This window comes from Macaca fascicularis, chromosome 1 (assembly GCF_037993035.2).
Source record: "Macaca fascicularis isolate 582-1 chromosome 1, T2T-MFA8v1.1".
Taxonomy (NCBI): Eukaryota; Metazoa; Chordata; class Mammalia; order Primates; family Cercopithecidae; genus Macaca; species Macaca fascicularis.
The window spans coordinates 78,724,767-78,740,965 of NC_088375.1; the positions used below are offsets into that span (position 1 = coordinate 78,724,767).

Here is a 16,199-nt window from a genome sequence, read left to right on the forward strand (position 1 = left end):
TTACTGAACTTTGCTCACTGTCCTGATGAGCTAAACTTGATGTTTTTAATGGAATGTCTTGTTTGTATCAGTCCTCACTCCACATTATGAAAGAATTGTGGAGAAGCTTGCAGAAAACTCTTGGTGTGTTATCTTTCACTCAGGAAGTGCTTCTCCAGGAAACTTCCAGAGAGGGAGATTTTGAAGCTGGACAGCTGTGGTTGGACTCTGAGCCTCACTGCGTACTGGCTGTGTGGATTGGGTCCTCCCAGTCTTACCCTTTCCAGCTGTTTTTGTAAACACAGTTTTTGTAAACACAGTTTTTGTAAATCATGATCACTAGACTTTTCAGTCCGCAGAACCTGAGTTTGGATGGGTTAGGATATGAGATAACGAGTCTCTTTTCTGGCGTAAGAACAGCAGTCTCTACCGGGCTTCAGGGATTTCTTGAAGCAGCAGTAATGATAACAATATACAAAAATAACAGCAAGAATCATGACTCATTGCTATTGAACACTTACTAGGTCGCAGGCACCGTGCCAGACCCTTTACATGCATTATCACATTTAATTCTAGTTCCCTTTCCAGACTGTGGGTCACAACCCATTATTGGGTTCTAATATCAGTGTAGTGGGTCCTGACTAACACTTTTAAAAGAAGAATAGGATGGAATAAAAGATATCAGAGTAAACTATATATAGAAGGGTTAAGAATTGTCTTGCAAAACTCTCTCATGTGTACACATGAGAGAGTATTAGGAAACAATGTAAAATGTAATTTTTACTGTGGGCCATGGTGGAAAATGTTTGATAGCCATTGAGGCGGGTCATGTTTTGATCCTTCTTTTTCAGATGAGGAAACTGAGCCTCAGAGGAGTTGAGTCACTTGCTCTCGAGGTCGCATAGCCAGTGTGTGGCCAAGTGAGGACTTGCACTCTGGCTGGCTATCAAAAGTCCATGAATATCAGCTCTGCGACCTTGTTAAAGTCATTTTCAGGTCATTTGGCAAACCTGTATTGGGCCCCAGTCACTGTGGGTGGGCTGGGGTCATGGGTGTCATGGGCTGCCCTCTGAAAGAAGCAGGACAATTGTGCTCAGTAGAAAAAACAGAGAAGAAGAACAGGTATCAGCTTTGGCATAATGAAGATTAGCCTGAATTTCATGTTCATTATCTCTGTTAGAAGCAAGCTGAAAGCGTCTGAAAGTCATTTTTCTTTCTTAACGAAAAGAACCAAGCAGGGGCCTGGGGAATGCAGGTGTCCCCTCCCTGCGGACGTTTGTGGCATGCCTTTCAAGGTAAAAGTTCCATGTCCTCATCTGGGGAGCTCCTGACATGCATCTATTGTTAGCGGACCTCAGCAGGAGTCTTGGATAGGTTTGCCTTGATTAGGAAAAGCACCAATGATTAAAACAGGAGGATAGAGATCAGGAGTGGATGGAGTAGGAATACATTCACATTTCTGAAGAATTTGCCAACAGAACTCCTTTACTTAAGGAGATCTCCTTCTACATTTGCTGTTTTGATTACACCTGAGTCATTTGAAATATTTTCCAGAGGGGCTTTTAGGAGTTGGGCAAGAGGGAGTGGAAGACGGCACAGCCAAGTACTACAGGGCTTTCGCCTCTTTCTCATCAAGGAGAAGGAGGAGGTGCTTCTGGGGGTACCTTCCACACAGCCTCACACAGCTTTCTTCATGACTACACCCAGTGAGTAAGCGAGACACCACTGGAAAGTCCGCAGCTAAGGCAGTCAGCGGAAGACAGATTAAGAGCAGATATGCAGTGAGATCTGCCTGGGCCCGTGGGTCTCCCTCTGGCTGCACATTGGGCCACCAGACAACCTTAAACAACACTAGTGGCTCCATCTCAGGTGCAGCTTGGGCAGAGGGAGCTTTTGAAGCTCCCCTGGGGTTTCTAGTGTGCAGCCAGTGGTGGGAACCTCTGGGCTAGGGTTTTCCTGGGGAACAAAGTCGTAACTGGCAGGAGTTACAGATGTGCCTGGAGACCAGCGTGGCCCTTAAATCATCATGAGCTTGGCCTTAACCTCCCTGAGCATGATTTTCTGATCTTAAAGTTAACAGGTTCTACCAAGGGACTTTAAAAGGCTCTTTGCAGCGCTCAAGTTGTTTAATTCCCTGGGCACTTTCTTCTCTCTCTCTCTCTTTCTGTGTGTGTGTGTGTGTGTGTGTGTGTGTGTGTGGTCGGTAAAGGCACTTTATCACAAATGTCTCTCAGAACCCCCTCTCTGATAGAACCACTGCATTGGCTTTTTTTTTTTTTTTGGGCGGGCGGATCATTAGGTCAGGAGATCGAGACCATCTTGACTAACACCGTGAAACTCCACCTTTACTAAAAATAAAAAAAAAATAATAAAAAAAAAATTAGCTAGGCATGGTGGCGGGCGCCTGTAGTCTCAGCTACTCGGGAGGCTGAGGCAGGAGAATGGCGTGGATCCGGGAGGCAGAGCTTGCAGTGAGCCGAGATCGCGCCACTGCACTCCAGCCTGGGTGACAGATCAAGACTCCGTCTCACAAAAACAAAAACAAAAACAAAACAAACAAAAAAAACTCATATTGCACATGCTGTGTTCTAGCTTTTTTGTAAGTGAGCTTGTTTAATATTAACAGTCTCTTAAAGTCTATTTCTCGAGATTTCCTTCACCATGCTTTTTCTAGTTTATTCCTGGTCCTGAGTGAACAAGGCTTTGTGTGAGACCTTGTTGAACTGAATTCGAGGCAAGAATTTGGCCATTGAATTGTATTTATCAGGTCTCATCTACTCTAAATACATTATATTTCAGAACAAAGAGGAAGTGTGTCTTCAGTGACGGTAGTTCATGGTATTCCCCTCAAGTGTGTGTGATACATGAACTCACACTTATCAATCACTTGTAAGGAGTGGTCATTCACTTTACAATGCTACCCCAGAGACAAGCCCTTCAAATACAGATGTTGGAGTAGACATGGCAGAGTGGAGGTAGGCAGGAGTGATCTCAGAGACCATGACCCCCCCATACCTTTCTCTCGCTGTCCTCTGGAGGACTGTGAGTCACTGCATGGACTTAGCGTGCTGAAAAGCAATCCAGCACAGCCCAGGCTGCCTTTGGCAATTCAATTGGTAGCTGCCCCTCCCAACCTCCGCCGTTGGTCATGTGGGACACCCAGTCAAGCCCGGAGTGGGAGACTAGGATGTGTGATGTCCATTAGCCACTAAAATTCTCGTGGCCATAACCTCCCCTGAGAGGAAACTGCTATGTGAGTGGAACACACAGACCCACATCAGCCCTGCAGAATGTCCCAACCAGTGAATACACTTCAGAGCAACACAGCCACATCTCGAGCTCTGATTCCCTTTTTGTAGCCTGTTGCTGGTGTTTTTAAGAGTAGGTGGTCTCCAGAGAACAGAAGCCAGCTTCTAAAAAAGCCTTAGGCAGTCCAGTCACCATGGCTCACGCCTATAATCCCAGCACTTTGGGAGGCTGAGGCAGTCAGATCACCTGAGGTCAGGAGTTCGAGACTAGCCTGACAACTATGGTGAAACCCCAATCTATATTAAAAATACAAAAATTAGCTGGGCATGGTGGTGGATGCCTGTAATCCCAGCTACTTGGGAGGCTGAGGCAGGAGAATTGCTTGAACCTGGGAGGCAGAGGTTGCAGTGAGCCAAGATCGTGCCATTGCACTTTAGCCTGGGCGACAGAGTGAGACTCTGTCTCAAAGAAAAAAAAAAAGCCTTAGGCTTCTGTCTTTCTCTTCTGCTAGGATTTTCCAGGTCCAAGTGTCCCAAACAGCAGATGCCTCCAGGCACATTTAATATGCCTAAGTGTGCTGAAAAGCAGTCCAGGCACATTATTGGTTTACAGAAATGTGTCTCATGTGATTCCATAGGAGCATACACTAGCTATTGTGTAATGTGAGGATACTTATCCTTGAAGGATAAAGCACACTGGGTCTCCACACAGTGCCGTTCAAACATGGGGTCATGAGAAAGCCCAGGGAGTCTGGAACCAGGGGTGTGGAAAACATTTTAATGACAAATTTCAAGAAACTTTTCAGATAGTTAATTTTTTTCTGATTATAAAAGACATTTTTAAAAGTAATTCATCTTCTTTGCACAGCTTGAAAAACACAGTAGAGATTGAAGAAACACATAAAAATTCCTCACTGGGGAGCAACACACACCAGGGCCTCTCGGCGGGTGGGGGTTAAGGGGTGGGAGAGCAATAGGACAAATACGGAATGCATGCGGGGCTTAAAACCTAGATGATGGGTTGACAGGTGCAGCAGACCACCATGGCACGGGTACACCTATGTAACAAACCTGTGCATTTTGCACACGTATCCCAGAGCTTAAAGTGAAATTAAAAAATTCTTCATGATCGTACTATTAAAATGTAGTCTGTGGTAACATTTTGTTGTGTTTCCTGTATGGTTTATGCGATATTGTATAAATAGTATTAAATTCCACCATTTTCATTTAATGGCATATGGCAATCAGCTGTCTTTGCAAACCCTTCATTCGCGTGGTTCCAGTGGTTCCATATGAGTCCATTCTGTGACTGACTCTGCAATAACTTGTTTAACCATTCCCTTAGGATTGAGCATTTAGGTTGTTTTCCATTTTCTCTTACATAAATAATGAGCAGCTTTGTAAAATGGTCGGTATCTACATTTCCAAAAGTATTCTTAGGAAATGCTAATGCAGCATTTTAAAAGCTCTCTGTATATATTGCCAAATTGCTTTCCAGAAACCTTGTACCAATTTATATTCCCTCAAGGTGAGCATAAACGTGCCCTTTTCATTGTCCTCTTGCCGACATCGCTATAATTTTTACTAATTTGTTAAGTGAAAAGTAATGTCTTATTTAAGTTGGTAATTCTTAGTGTATGGCATCCTGTCTTAGTCCCCAAATTCTGAAATATTCATATTTGCAGCAAATGTTTGTTTCCTTAGTGCTAATCTCTGAGATAGATGCTAAGACAACAGAGACGACCTCACTGTGTCTGCCTGCAAGGGTCTCAGGGCCAAGTGGGATCAAGGCTTCAGTAGGTAGAGGGCTGCAGCTGAGGTCAGGACATCAGACTTGCAGGATCCCAGTGAGAAAGAGGCACTCTGGATAGGGCGTGTGTGTGTGTGCGTGTGTGTGTGTGTGTGTGTGCGTGTGCATGGGTGTGTGTGTGTTTGGGGGCAGTGGATGCTGAAGACTTGCTTGATATGAACTGGATCCAAATGCAGGAACCATGGCATGGTCTTTCTTTGTAAGAAGAGTGATTAAATTTTGAAATATGACATTAAGGAATATTCATTAGCTTGTATGTCTTAAGAATAGAAAAAAATAACTTTTGGTTTGAGATCATTTAACTCTGGTGTAATAGGAAGTATATATTTGGTCTTTGTCTCTGGTTCCTGGCTCGAGCTCCTAAGCCCTTGGAATTTCCTGAGTGACAGGGGTGAGAGGAGTTTCTTTTGTCATTCACAGCAAGCCCCTTTCAATCACACCTGACTTTATGCTAGTGAGATGACTCTTGGGGAAAGAGGGGTGTCCCTAGACAGCTTTGGTATGGGAGCTAGTTCTCAGAAAGACTAAGCCGTGATTAGAGGGTTGGGACTTTCAGCCCTACCCAGCCCTAACCTCAGGGGAAGGGAGAGGGGCTGGAGGTTGAGTTTGGTTACCAATGGCCAATGATTTTGCCAATCATTTACATGAAATAAAACTTCCCAAAACCCCTGAAAGATGGGGTTTGGAGAGCTTCCAAGTTGGAGAACACATTGAAGTTCTAGGAAGGTGGTGCACCCAGAGAGGGCATGAAAACTCAGAGAGCCCCCGTCCCCATCCCTTGCCCTAGACAGCGTTTCCACTGGGCTGTTCCTGAGTTGCATCCTTTATAATAAGTCGGGAACAACAGTAAAGCCTTTTTTGAGTTCTGGGAGTCATTCTAGAAACTTGTCAAACCTTAGGAGGGGGTTGTGGGAACCCTCAATTTATAGCCGGTTGGTGAGAAGCATGGTTGGCCTGCACTTGGCTGGCATCTGGGATGGGGGGCAGTCTTGTAGGACTTACCCAAGGGATCTCTACTTGTTTCTAGTAGTGAGTGTCAGAATTGGGTTGAATTGTTGGACACCCAGTTGGTATCAGAGAATTGCAGAATTGGTGTTGGAAAAGACATCATGTATTTGATGTCAGAGAGAATCTGATAAACTATCTAGACAAAAGTTATTTTTAAGATGTGCTGTTGGGTTTATACCTCTTATAAAAAATAAAGCAAAAAAGGCAAAAGAAAAAATCAAGATTTATTATGAAAAACAATGTTTAGGTGTTGGTGAGGAGCCTTCCAGATTTATTGCTATAAATGTGTACACATAACTATGTACACAGATTTTTTATGTGAATGGAATCGTTCTCTGTTATACATAAACACACACACCTAAAATGTGCCTTGTGCTTTTTTCACTCAGTGACACCTTGAAAAGTATTCAGTGTTAATAGATATAGACTCACATTCTCGTTTCTTTTCCAGACAGGGTCTCACCCTGTCGCCCAGGCTGGAGTGCAGTGACGTGATCTCGGCTCACTGCAACCTCTGCCTCCCAGGCTGAAGCCATCCTCCTGCCTCAAGTCTCCTGAGTAGCTAGGACCACAGGCACACACCACCACACCTGGCTAATTTGTGTAATTTCGGTAGAGACGAGGTTATATCGTGTTGTCTAGACTGGGCACACCCTTTTGAAATACCTGAATAATGATTATTGCACATGTGTCCCATGCATATTTAGCGACTCTCCAGTAGGTGACTTTGAGCTTTCTATAATCATGTAGAGTCATTGATACCAAGTCAGAAAAATTGCTATGGATTTAGAAACAGAACAGTCTTGTTTATTACTCCCTTGATTTATCACAAAATAGTTTAAAGTTGCTTCTAACAATTGTGTGTACAACACAATATCATAAACACATGCGTAGAAAACCAGGAGCAGCGAAAGGGAGGCGCCAATCCTGCGACTGAGATGAAGCAGATGAAGGGGCCTGGACGGCGGTGGCAGGAGGCTCCAGGAACAGGCTCCCGGAGGCTTGGTGGCCATGGATCTAATTTGAACTGCTGCTCTGATCTGTGCTCTTCCAAGTGATTTCTTTCATCGCCCATTGCCACGGCAGACCATGCAGGCTCTTTCCACCTCACTCTCAGAGGTCTTGGCCTTCTGTGCCAGCTGGTATTTGAGAACTTGCCTTGGCCTCTATTTTCAACTGACTCTGCACTCTCTCTCTCTGGCTATACATAGAGAGATGGACTATATAGGTAGAGATATATATTCTCTACATCTGTATCTACTTCCTCTCTATGGATATAGCCATGCATCTGTGTGTCTATATAGACCTGTGTGTGTGTGTGTGTGTGTGTGTGTGTATACACATACATATGCATTTATGGAGAGAGAGACAGGAAAAGAGGAAGGGAGACTCTCCGTTAGTAGTCACCTTTTAAGTTTCATACATCTAATTTTTTGCTTGGCAAATGCCTATACGGATTCTAATGAAGGTTTCAAACAGACAAACACCCTCATTTGTGTGTTCCACAACACCCACCCGCCCCACCCTTATTTCACTTCTCTCTCTGGGTGCTGCTTGTGATGGAAAACCCTCTAGTCTTAATTTAGTATTTACAAAATGTGCACACATTCATTCATAGCAAATTCTCAGGATTATTTCCTCAGGGCTGAGCCCCTTATGTATAGTACTCCCCCTCCTCCTTGCATTTTCCTCTTCCTTTCCTTGCTTCTTTCATCTGGGAAACTCCATGGTTTTATCCCATCGCTCTAAGTAAATGTCATTGGGACCTGGATTTCGGCAGACTGCGGAAAGTTTGGTTACCAGCAGGGGGCGCACTAAGCGTCTCGAGCTGATTTTGTGTTTAGGGAAGACCCTGGAATCTTTTTCTTTACCTATTTACTTATTTATTTTTTTCTTTCCAACATTTGTTTTAGGTGCAGGGGTACGGGTGCAGGTTTTTTATATAGGTAAATTGTGTGTTGCTGGGGGTTTGGTGTACAGGCTGTTTTGTCAGCCAGGTAATAAGCATAGTACCCGATAGTGTTTCAATTCTCACCCCTTCCTACCCTCCACCCTCCAGTAGGCCCGCGTGTCTGTTGTTCCTTTCTTTGTATCCATGTGTATTCAATATTTAGCCTCCATTTATAGGTGAGAACATGTGGTATTTGGTTTTCTGTTCCTGCAGTAATTCTTTCCGAATAATGGCCTCCAGCTCTATGTATGTTGCTGCAAAGGACATAATCTCGTGTTTTTTTTTTTTTTTTTAAATGGCTGCATAGTATTCCATAGTGTATGTATACCACATTTTCTTTATCCAGTCCACTGTTGATAGGTTGATTCCATGTGTTTGCTGTTGTGAACAGTGCTGTGATGAATATACGTGTGCGTGTGTCTTTGTGGTAGAATGCTTTGTATTGCTTTGGGTGTATACCCAATAATGGGATTGCTGGGTTGAATGACGTTTCTGTTTTAAGTTCTTTGAGAAATCCCCAGATTGCTTTCCACGGTGGTTGAACCAATTTACATTCCCACCAACAGTATGTAAACCTTCCCTTTTCTCCACAGCCTCGCCAGCACCTGTTATTTTTTGATTTTTTAGTAATAGCCATTCTGACTGGTGTGAGATGGTAGCTCATTGTGGTTTTGATTTGCATTTCCCTAGTGATCAGTGATATTGAGCATTTTTTCATATGCTTGTTGGTCACGTGTGTGTCTTCCTTTGAGGAAACACTGGAACTTACCAAACAGCTTATTTCACTGTTATGTATGTCTAGTAGAATATAATGGAAATTTTAACTCCATGCGTTATTAAATTTATTTTAATAGTATAAAATGTATCATTTTTAATAACTGAATTAATAATTGCATTTAAACTTAATTAGCATAGGGTTTTTTTTTTAAATTGCAAATAATGCTTTACGCCAAAATGCTGACAATGATCAGATTAGGGTTAGAATATATATGATTATATGTGGTGATTACTATTTTAGGAAGTAACTAGAGCTGGCATCTGTGGGTGCTGCAGACGATTCTTAACGAACCCAGACAATTTGCTCTTCCAAACGGGGCCTTGCGGTTGTCTAACAGTGAGAATAGATGACTAACTGAATTTGTGCCTGCTTTCTATCATAATAACGACGCCGAATTGCCACCGTTATGTGGCTTGGAAATCTTAAATTCATCAGCACTCATGAAAGAAAAAAACAAAAAGTGAACCGAAGATACTTGGAGAGCCTGGGTGCTTTCAGCACAAGGCGGCTGGGTCGGCTTCCATTCCTGTGTCCGCAGCGCCCTCGTGTGGTGAAAGGTGTTCAGGCTTCCTGGCCGCCTTTTAGGCCAGCGTTCCCATGAGTCCTCACTTTCCAGTACAGTAGCTGCCTTCCTGGGTCACACTCCATCGGAGGTCACGATCTGCCAGGAGGTTAGCCACCAGCTGTGGTTGTCTTGCAGTTTTGCGCAATAAGTTACTGGCTAGGAGTGCTTGTAATAAGTCCTGAGTAGGACATGGCGATTCCATTCCTTACCCACGATGTGTACACACAGTTATCCTCAACTGGTTAGTTGGAACGTGGCGTTTATTTCCACAAAGCAGCAGTTTTCTAAAGGACGATTTAGAACCCAGTGCATCCATGGAGACCTCCTTACTTCAGTCTGTAGCTGTGGTCATGCCCTGTAGGAGATTTCTGAGTTTTGAAGACCCAGTAGGTACTAGAGAACCATTTGCATTGCTGAAGCACCACTGTAGGCACGGGAGGGGGTTGGAAGGGCTGGCTTGCCGCTGAAGGAGGACCAGACATGGCCTAGTCATCAGTGGTATAAGGGGAAAAGTTATGGGGTTAGCCCCTACCCGCCGCCCTGCTCTGCCTCCTGCAGAGACTTCAGACTTCTTATGCCTCCTGCACAAGCGAAGCAGCCAGGTAAGTAGGAATAGGTTTCTTTGGTTCCTAACTTGAGACGATTTTTTCTCCAAATTCCTTAGACTCACAGTCTATGCTGTTGATTTACGGAGGCAGCAGTGAGGCCCCGTATCCCGATGCCTCCTACCTTGAGACCTGGAGAGAGGATTGCTCTGTGAAATTCAAACCTTAAATCAGTAGGTATCAGCAGAGACAGGCATGGTGCCTTACAGATAAAGAATACAGATGGCCTCCCTATTCACGGAGGGGCCTGCAACCTTTATATAGCTCTACATACACCCCTCCTGTGTGTGCAGATGCTTCTTGACTTACCATGGGGTTACCTCCCAATAAACGCATCGTAAAATCAAAAAGTTGTAATCTACCTGGATATATGTATTAGTTTGTTCTCACATTGCTATAAAAAAATACCTGAGACTGGATAATTTATGAAGAAAAGAGGTTTAGGCTGGGCGCGGTAGTTTACACCCTGTAATCCCAGCAGTTTGGGAGGCCGAGGGGAGCAGATCACCTGAGGTTAGGAGTTCGAGACCAGCCTGGCCAACATGACAAAACCCCATCTGTACTAAAAATACAAAAATTAGCCGGGCGCGGTGGTACGTGCCTGTAAGCCCAGCTGCTCAGGAGGCTGAGGCACTTGAATCGCTTAAATCTGGGAGGCGGAGAGCCGAGATTGAATCACTGAACTCCAGCCTGGTCAACAGAGTGAGACTCTGCCTCAAAAAAAAAAAAAAGAAAGAAAAGCGGTTCATGGTTCTGCAGTCTGTACAGGGTACAGAGCAGCTTCTGCTTCTGGGGAGGACTCAGAAAGCTTCCAGTCATGGTGGAAAACAAACGGGGTCCAGCTTCCTACATGGCAGAAGCAGGAGCAAGAGAGCTAAGGGGACGTGCCAGACACTTTTAAGCAACCGGATCTCGCAAGAGCTCGCTCACTATTGCGAGAACGAACAGCACCAAGGCGATGGAGCTAAACCATTCATGAAAGATCCACCCCCATAACTGAATTCCCTCCTGCCAGGTCACACCTCCAACAAAAGGGATTACAATCTGACATAAGATTTGGTGGGGACACAGACCCAAACCATATCATGTATCATATTATATATGTATATGTAATATTGAAGGAGTTAAGATCACATGACCCCCAACATGCCGCTCCAGCATATTGACTTTTTTGAGTTAAGGACACTTGAAAAAAAGAGGCGCAAGAGGATCCCTCTGCCCTTCCTTCTGTTTCTTACAAGCAGGAGATGAAATTCCTGTGTAAAAGGTGTCTCCCAGTACCAGAAGGAAAATGTCATGCTTATTATCAAGGACAGAAAGTTGAGGCCGAGGGAAATCTGTACAAACTCTGTCAAACCAATCCTCATCTTCCCTGTCCCTCTCTACTCCGTTAAGTACCCTAGTCCTGCCACATCTTTGCCCAGTTCTGTATATAAGTGTTCAACTCTAATTGCATCTTCATTTTGTCATGAAGGTTCCTGTGCCACATAAAGGTTATATTCAACAAATATGTGTACATTTCTCCTGTTGATCTGTCTTATGTCAATTCAATTATCAGGCCCAGCCGAAAAACCCTAAGAGGGTAGAGGTGCTATTTTGCCTCCCTACAATATAATCCACATAACCACCTTATATATGTATATGTATGTGTGTGTGTGTGTATAAAAAGAAATCATATTATATATATAATACAATCTCCGTATCCCTCATATATATTTCTGTATATGTGTGTGTGCACATATAAAAATATATATGGTTAAAAGCTAGGTGGTTCAAAGTCCTACCTTCGGAATCAGAAAGATTTCAAACCCAGCTGCTTTACATCCTCTGGTGTGACCTTGAGATAATTTTGTCTCTCTCTAGTTCTCCATTTCTTTGGGTAAAATGGGGCTCATGATAGCGCCTCCCTCAAAGTTGTGAGGATTGAGTTCATCCCTGAGGCAAGTGTTGGCGGTGCCCACATTCAAGGGTGGGAAGGCAAGGCACAGTCAGTGGCAGTGGGATCAAGACCCCATTAGCAGGCTGCCTGTCTGTGGAGGTGGCAGCATTGAATGTGTGAATCATGACTGCCTTCTCTTGGGTGATGTCCCCACTCTTCAAAGAACTTTCAGATTGTAACTTGGGTTCCACTGCAGCTTCGCTATAAGGAAAGTGTGGGCTTGTCTTGCAAGTTATACATTTCTCATTGTATATCCACACATTGACTTTTCTGTTAATTTATGACTCTCATGGCAAACTGCACCGTATAGAAGATCTATCATCCCTGTGATGATGGAATCAGGATTTTGAGACTGGGAGTCAAGAGGTGGACCTGAGCTTGCCAGTATGCTGCCTCCCTTTGAGTCTTCTGGGAGATATTTCTTGGTGTCACCTTGTGCTGCTTTCTTCTGCTATAATAGTTTCATACTTAATATGAGCCAAAGAATAAACAGACTCAGAGACTAATGAAGCCTCCATTTAAAAGATAACTTTCTCTTTTAGGATACCTGGGATGAACTCCTAATTGGCAGTGTAGAAGTGAAAAAGATAATGGCATGCCCCAGGTAATGAACCTTGCTAGACCCCAGGACTGTGGTGTGGCCTACCCATTGGTTCCTAACCATCACCTAACCCTTGGTTATTGCATGACAGGTGTATTTTGACCACGGTGGACCCAGACACTGGAGTCATAGACAGGAAAGAGCCACTGGACACCCTGAAGAGGTAGAATACCACCACGGCCAGTGTATTTTAAATATTATCTCCACCCCAGAACTACCTATGGGTTTAGGGAAGAACTACCTATGTCTGCTTTAGGGAAGATATGACCTTTCTCTCTGGAGCACCTTCCACTCTACCTTCTGACTGAATTGTGTCTATTGGTTAATGAGAGCACTGTTGCTTTCTCTCTTTTCGCGGATGGATACTCTAGTGCCTTGGATAAACTCTTTTTTTTTTTTTTTTTTTTTTTTTTTTTTTGAGAGGAATCTCATTCTTTCCCCCAGGCTGGAGTGCGGTGGCTTGGTTTTAGCTCACTGCAACCTCTGCTTTCTGGGTTCCAGTGATTCTCCAACCTCAGCCTCCTGAGTAGCTGGGACGACAGGTGTGTGCCACCATGCCTGGGTGATTATTGTATTTTTAGTAGAGACAGCGTTTCACCATATTGGCCAGGCTAGTCTCAAATTCCTTGCCTCAGTGATTCGCCTGCCTCCCAACATGCTGGGATTACAGGCATGAGCCACCGTGCCCAGCTTTGATAAACTTTTAATTGTATAATACTACATTTTGAAATTTTAATATCTCTCATATCAATTTTTAATAATATTTATATGTGCCTTTCCAAATTTAGGCCTCAAACACTTTATTTAATCATGTTTATTGCAACTCAAATTCCTTCATTAGAATCAATATCAAGGAATATGAGAATAATTGAAACTGCATAATGAAATATTAGAAAAAAATGAATGTAATGAATTGTCAGAGATTTTTTATTGAGGAACTTCTTTTATGCTAACGATTTCTCTTGTTTTGTTATTTAAAGAAGTTTGGCTGACTTTAGTTCCCAATGAAGATAGTAATTTAGGCTTAACATTCTTTGGAGCTATATTCTATTTTGTTTCTCTTTCCTCTGTTTTGTGGATTGTTTCCAATGGGTTTAGCTTAGAGAAGAGGTTATTTCATGATGCTTTCAGATTTACAATTCTATTAGATGTAGTGATAATTATTTAAGATGCTGTGAAATTTATTGTGTTTTTTAGACAGGACAATGGGAAAAGACTAACTTCTGCAGTAGTCCAGACCCACCTGACAACTGCATGTCTGTCTGAAATTTTGCTCACCAGTGAACCACAGCTTTGGGCTTATAAACCGGGAGGGGGTTGAAAGCATGGTGCTTAAATGTACTAAACAGAAGATTTGTAGAGTTCAGGGCCATTCCATTTTGTGTTTTCGGGGCATTTGTTTCAATGAGTTGTGAAGTCGAAGGTACCCATATAGACGAAGTATTTATTTTATACGTACACATACGTTTTTTCTTTTTGGCCTGAAACTGAAGCCATGGAGAAATTGCATAGACTTTCAGGATACTTCTAGAAAAGCTAGAATTATTTGCAGTTTGACTAATTGTCCACAGACTTCTCTGTCAACATTTTAGAAAAGGTTTGCTGTGTATTTATAAATAAATTGGAAGGCAAACTTGAGTTCTATTGAGAATATTTCGATTATTATTTCCTTCTTGTGTCTGATGATTGAATTTTTGCTTGTTTCAGCTACCGCCTGTGCGATCCTTCTGAGAGGGAATTATACAAGTTGTCTCCGCTTTTTGGGATCTATTATTCAGTGGAAAAAATTGGAAGCCTGAGAGTTGGTGACCCCGTGTATCGGATGGTGTAGCGACGGATCCACTAGGGTGATATGGTAAAAGGTCAGCTTTGCTTCTGAATACACTGTCTTGGAGCCATTGCTGCATTTTCTTGTGTGTGTGTTTTTTTGTTTGTTTGTTTTTTTTAATGTTATGCTGCTTTAATTCTTGCGAGAATAAGCAGTTTTGTATTCTGATCTTTGGAGTTGGACAATGCCCTTAATTTCTGTTCCCTGCAGTAATCTGTGTACTCCTACCTCAGCCTTCTCCACCCCTATTTCCCATTTAATGGTAAAATGCTGATGGAAGAGGCTCAGCAGAAAGACAGGTATATGTTCACAGCTTATTACAGAACATCATTAAGGAATAGGGAAATGAAGGTGACTGATTCTCAAGAGTTTTGTATTTATTTTTTCTGTCTCAGAAGAGGAAATGTTTAAATTATTCAACATCAACTTGGGAAAATGTTTAAATTGGATGCTTTTTATCAAATGTAGTTTTAAAGTATAATTGAAGTTTGAAAAAAAAAATCAGTGCATCAAGGTGACTGGGTCCTGAATCATGAGTTAGACAATAATGTTCTCACATTGATTTCATCGTGTCCAATACAGCCCTGACTCCTGGAGGCAAAAGCCTAACTCCCAAATTAAAGGAATGAGAAAGTTGGTCAGAAGACCTCAAGTTGGAGATTTTAAGCAAGTTGTCTCATAAAATCCATGACCCAGTTCTTAAGGTCACCTCATCTCCAAAACTCTTGACCATCCTTCTCTCTGTTTCTGGCCTGAGCTTCTCACGTGTGTTACTTGCCCTTGCAGTCCTGACATCCACAACCTGACCGTCCTCAAGGACAGGGTAACATAGTGGCTTAGAAGGTCTAGATCTAGCATTAGATAGACTTGGGTTGGTAATCCAAGCATCTTCCTAAGTTGAATGAGATGTTTAACTTCTCTTTAAGTCTCAGTACCCTTATCTGCAAAGTGGGAATAATAGCACTTACCAAAACAACCAACACAAGTTATCTTGAGTATTAATTCATATAAAGTTTCAGCATTGCAACACAAATAAAGTGCTCAGTAAATATTAGTTATGTTTTTTATTGCCATCATTCCATCATGATCCAGTCTTAGGTTCCATAGTGGATATAAACATGACACAGGCTTTTCCCTTGAAGTGGGCAAAAAGGAACTACACCTCTATTGACTACTATTATGACTAGGTATTTGCATAACCATTACCATATTTCATCAGTTCTGAGACCTATTCTAACATCTCTGATATCAGTCAGCTTCTTATAACATTCAGGGTGCCTTTTGAAAAATATCAGTGATGCATAAAATTATCAGTGAATCAGTGATGCATAAAATAATGGTGCATTTTACAATTGGTATATCTTGGATTTGATGAAATATAATAAGTATTAATACTAGAGAGGAAACTGTGAAGCTCCTAAGTGCCTGGCATTTCTAAAAGCCCCATTTGGGAAGAGTGGACCCAAGCCTGAGCCATCTAGCTTGAGTGAAACTGATCCTGTGTCCTGCTGTTCCAGTCATGATTGACTGGACCTGGATCAATGTGTGAGCCAAGGGCTTTCACGTGTTCTCTGCATCTGAGGGAGCCCAGTGGCTGTGAGATACCTTAACAACTGAGGGTTTTCCATGTCACTTGGTCACAAACTCATCTAACCAGATCCTGTTTTGCAGTGGATGGAGGCAACGAACATCTGTGGTTTACTCAGCCTCAATTTCCAATTGTGTCTGCTTCCCAGAAGGCCTTGTGTAATCTTTATCTGTGAGAGGATCTCTGTGAGATAGATATGATAATAGGCATTTTATGAATGAGAAACAAAGGCTCAGCTAAGTCAGCTGATGTACGGTCTGGGAGCTGATGTGAATTAGAGCTAATAGGCCATGCTTTCT

The 16,199-nt window shown here is 42.8% G+C and overlaps 1 protein-coding gene across 2 annotated transcripts in view; it reads left to right on the forward strand.

The window, feature by feature from the left end:
* The window catches only part of MTARC2 (mitochondrial amidoxime reducing component 2), a 36,233-nt gene that overhangs the window by 19,061 nt on the left and 973 nt on the right, over positions 1 to 16,199 (forward strand). Inside the window, exons 5-7 of one of the 2 annotated variants that reach the window (XM_045397464.2) lie at positions 12,426 to 12,487; positions 12,576 to 12,647; positions 14,192 to 14,346. In XM_045397464.2, the coding sequence (XP_045253399.1) occupies positions 12,426 to 12,487; positions 12,576 to 12,647; positions 14,192 to 14,315 (258 nt within the window). In that variant the 3' untranslated portion in view covers positions 14,316 to 14,346. The remainder of the gene's footprint in view (positions 1 to 12,425; positions 12,488 to 12,575; positions 12,648 to 14,191; positions 14,347 to 16,199) is intronic. The other variant, XM_074036811.1, reaches the window with a different exon arrangement.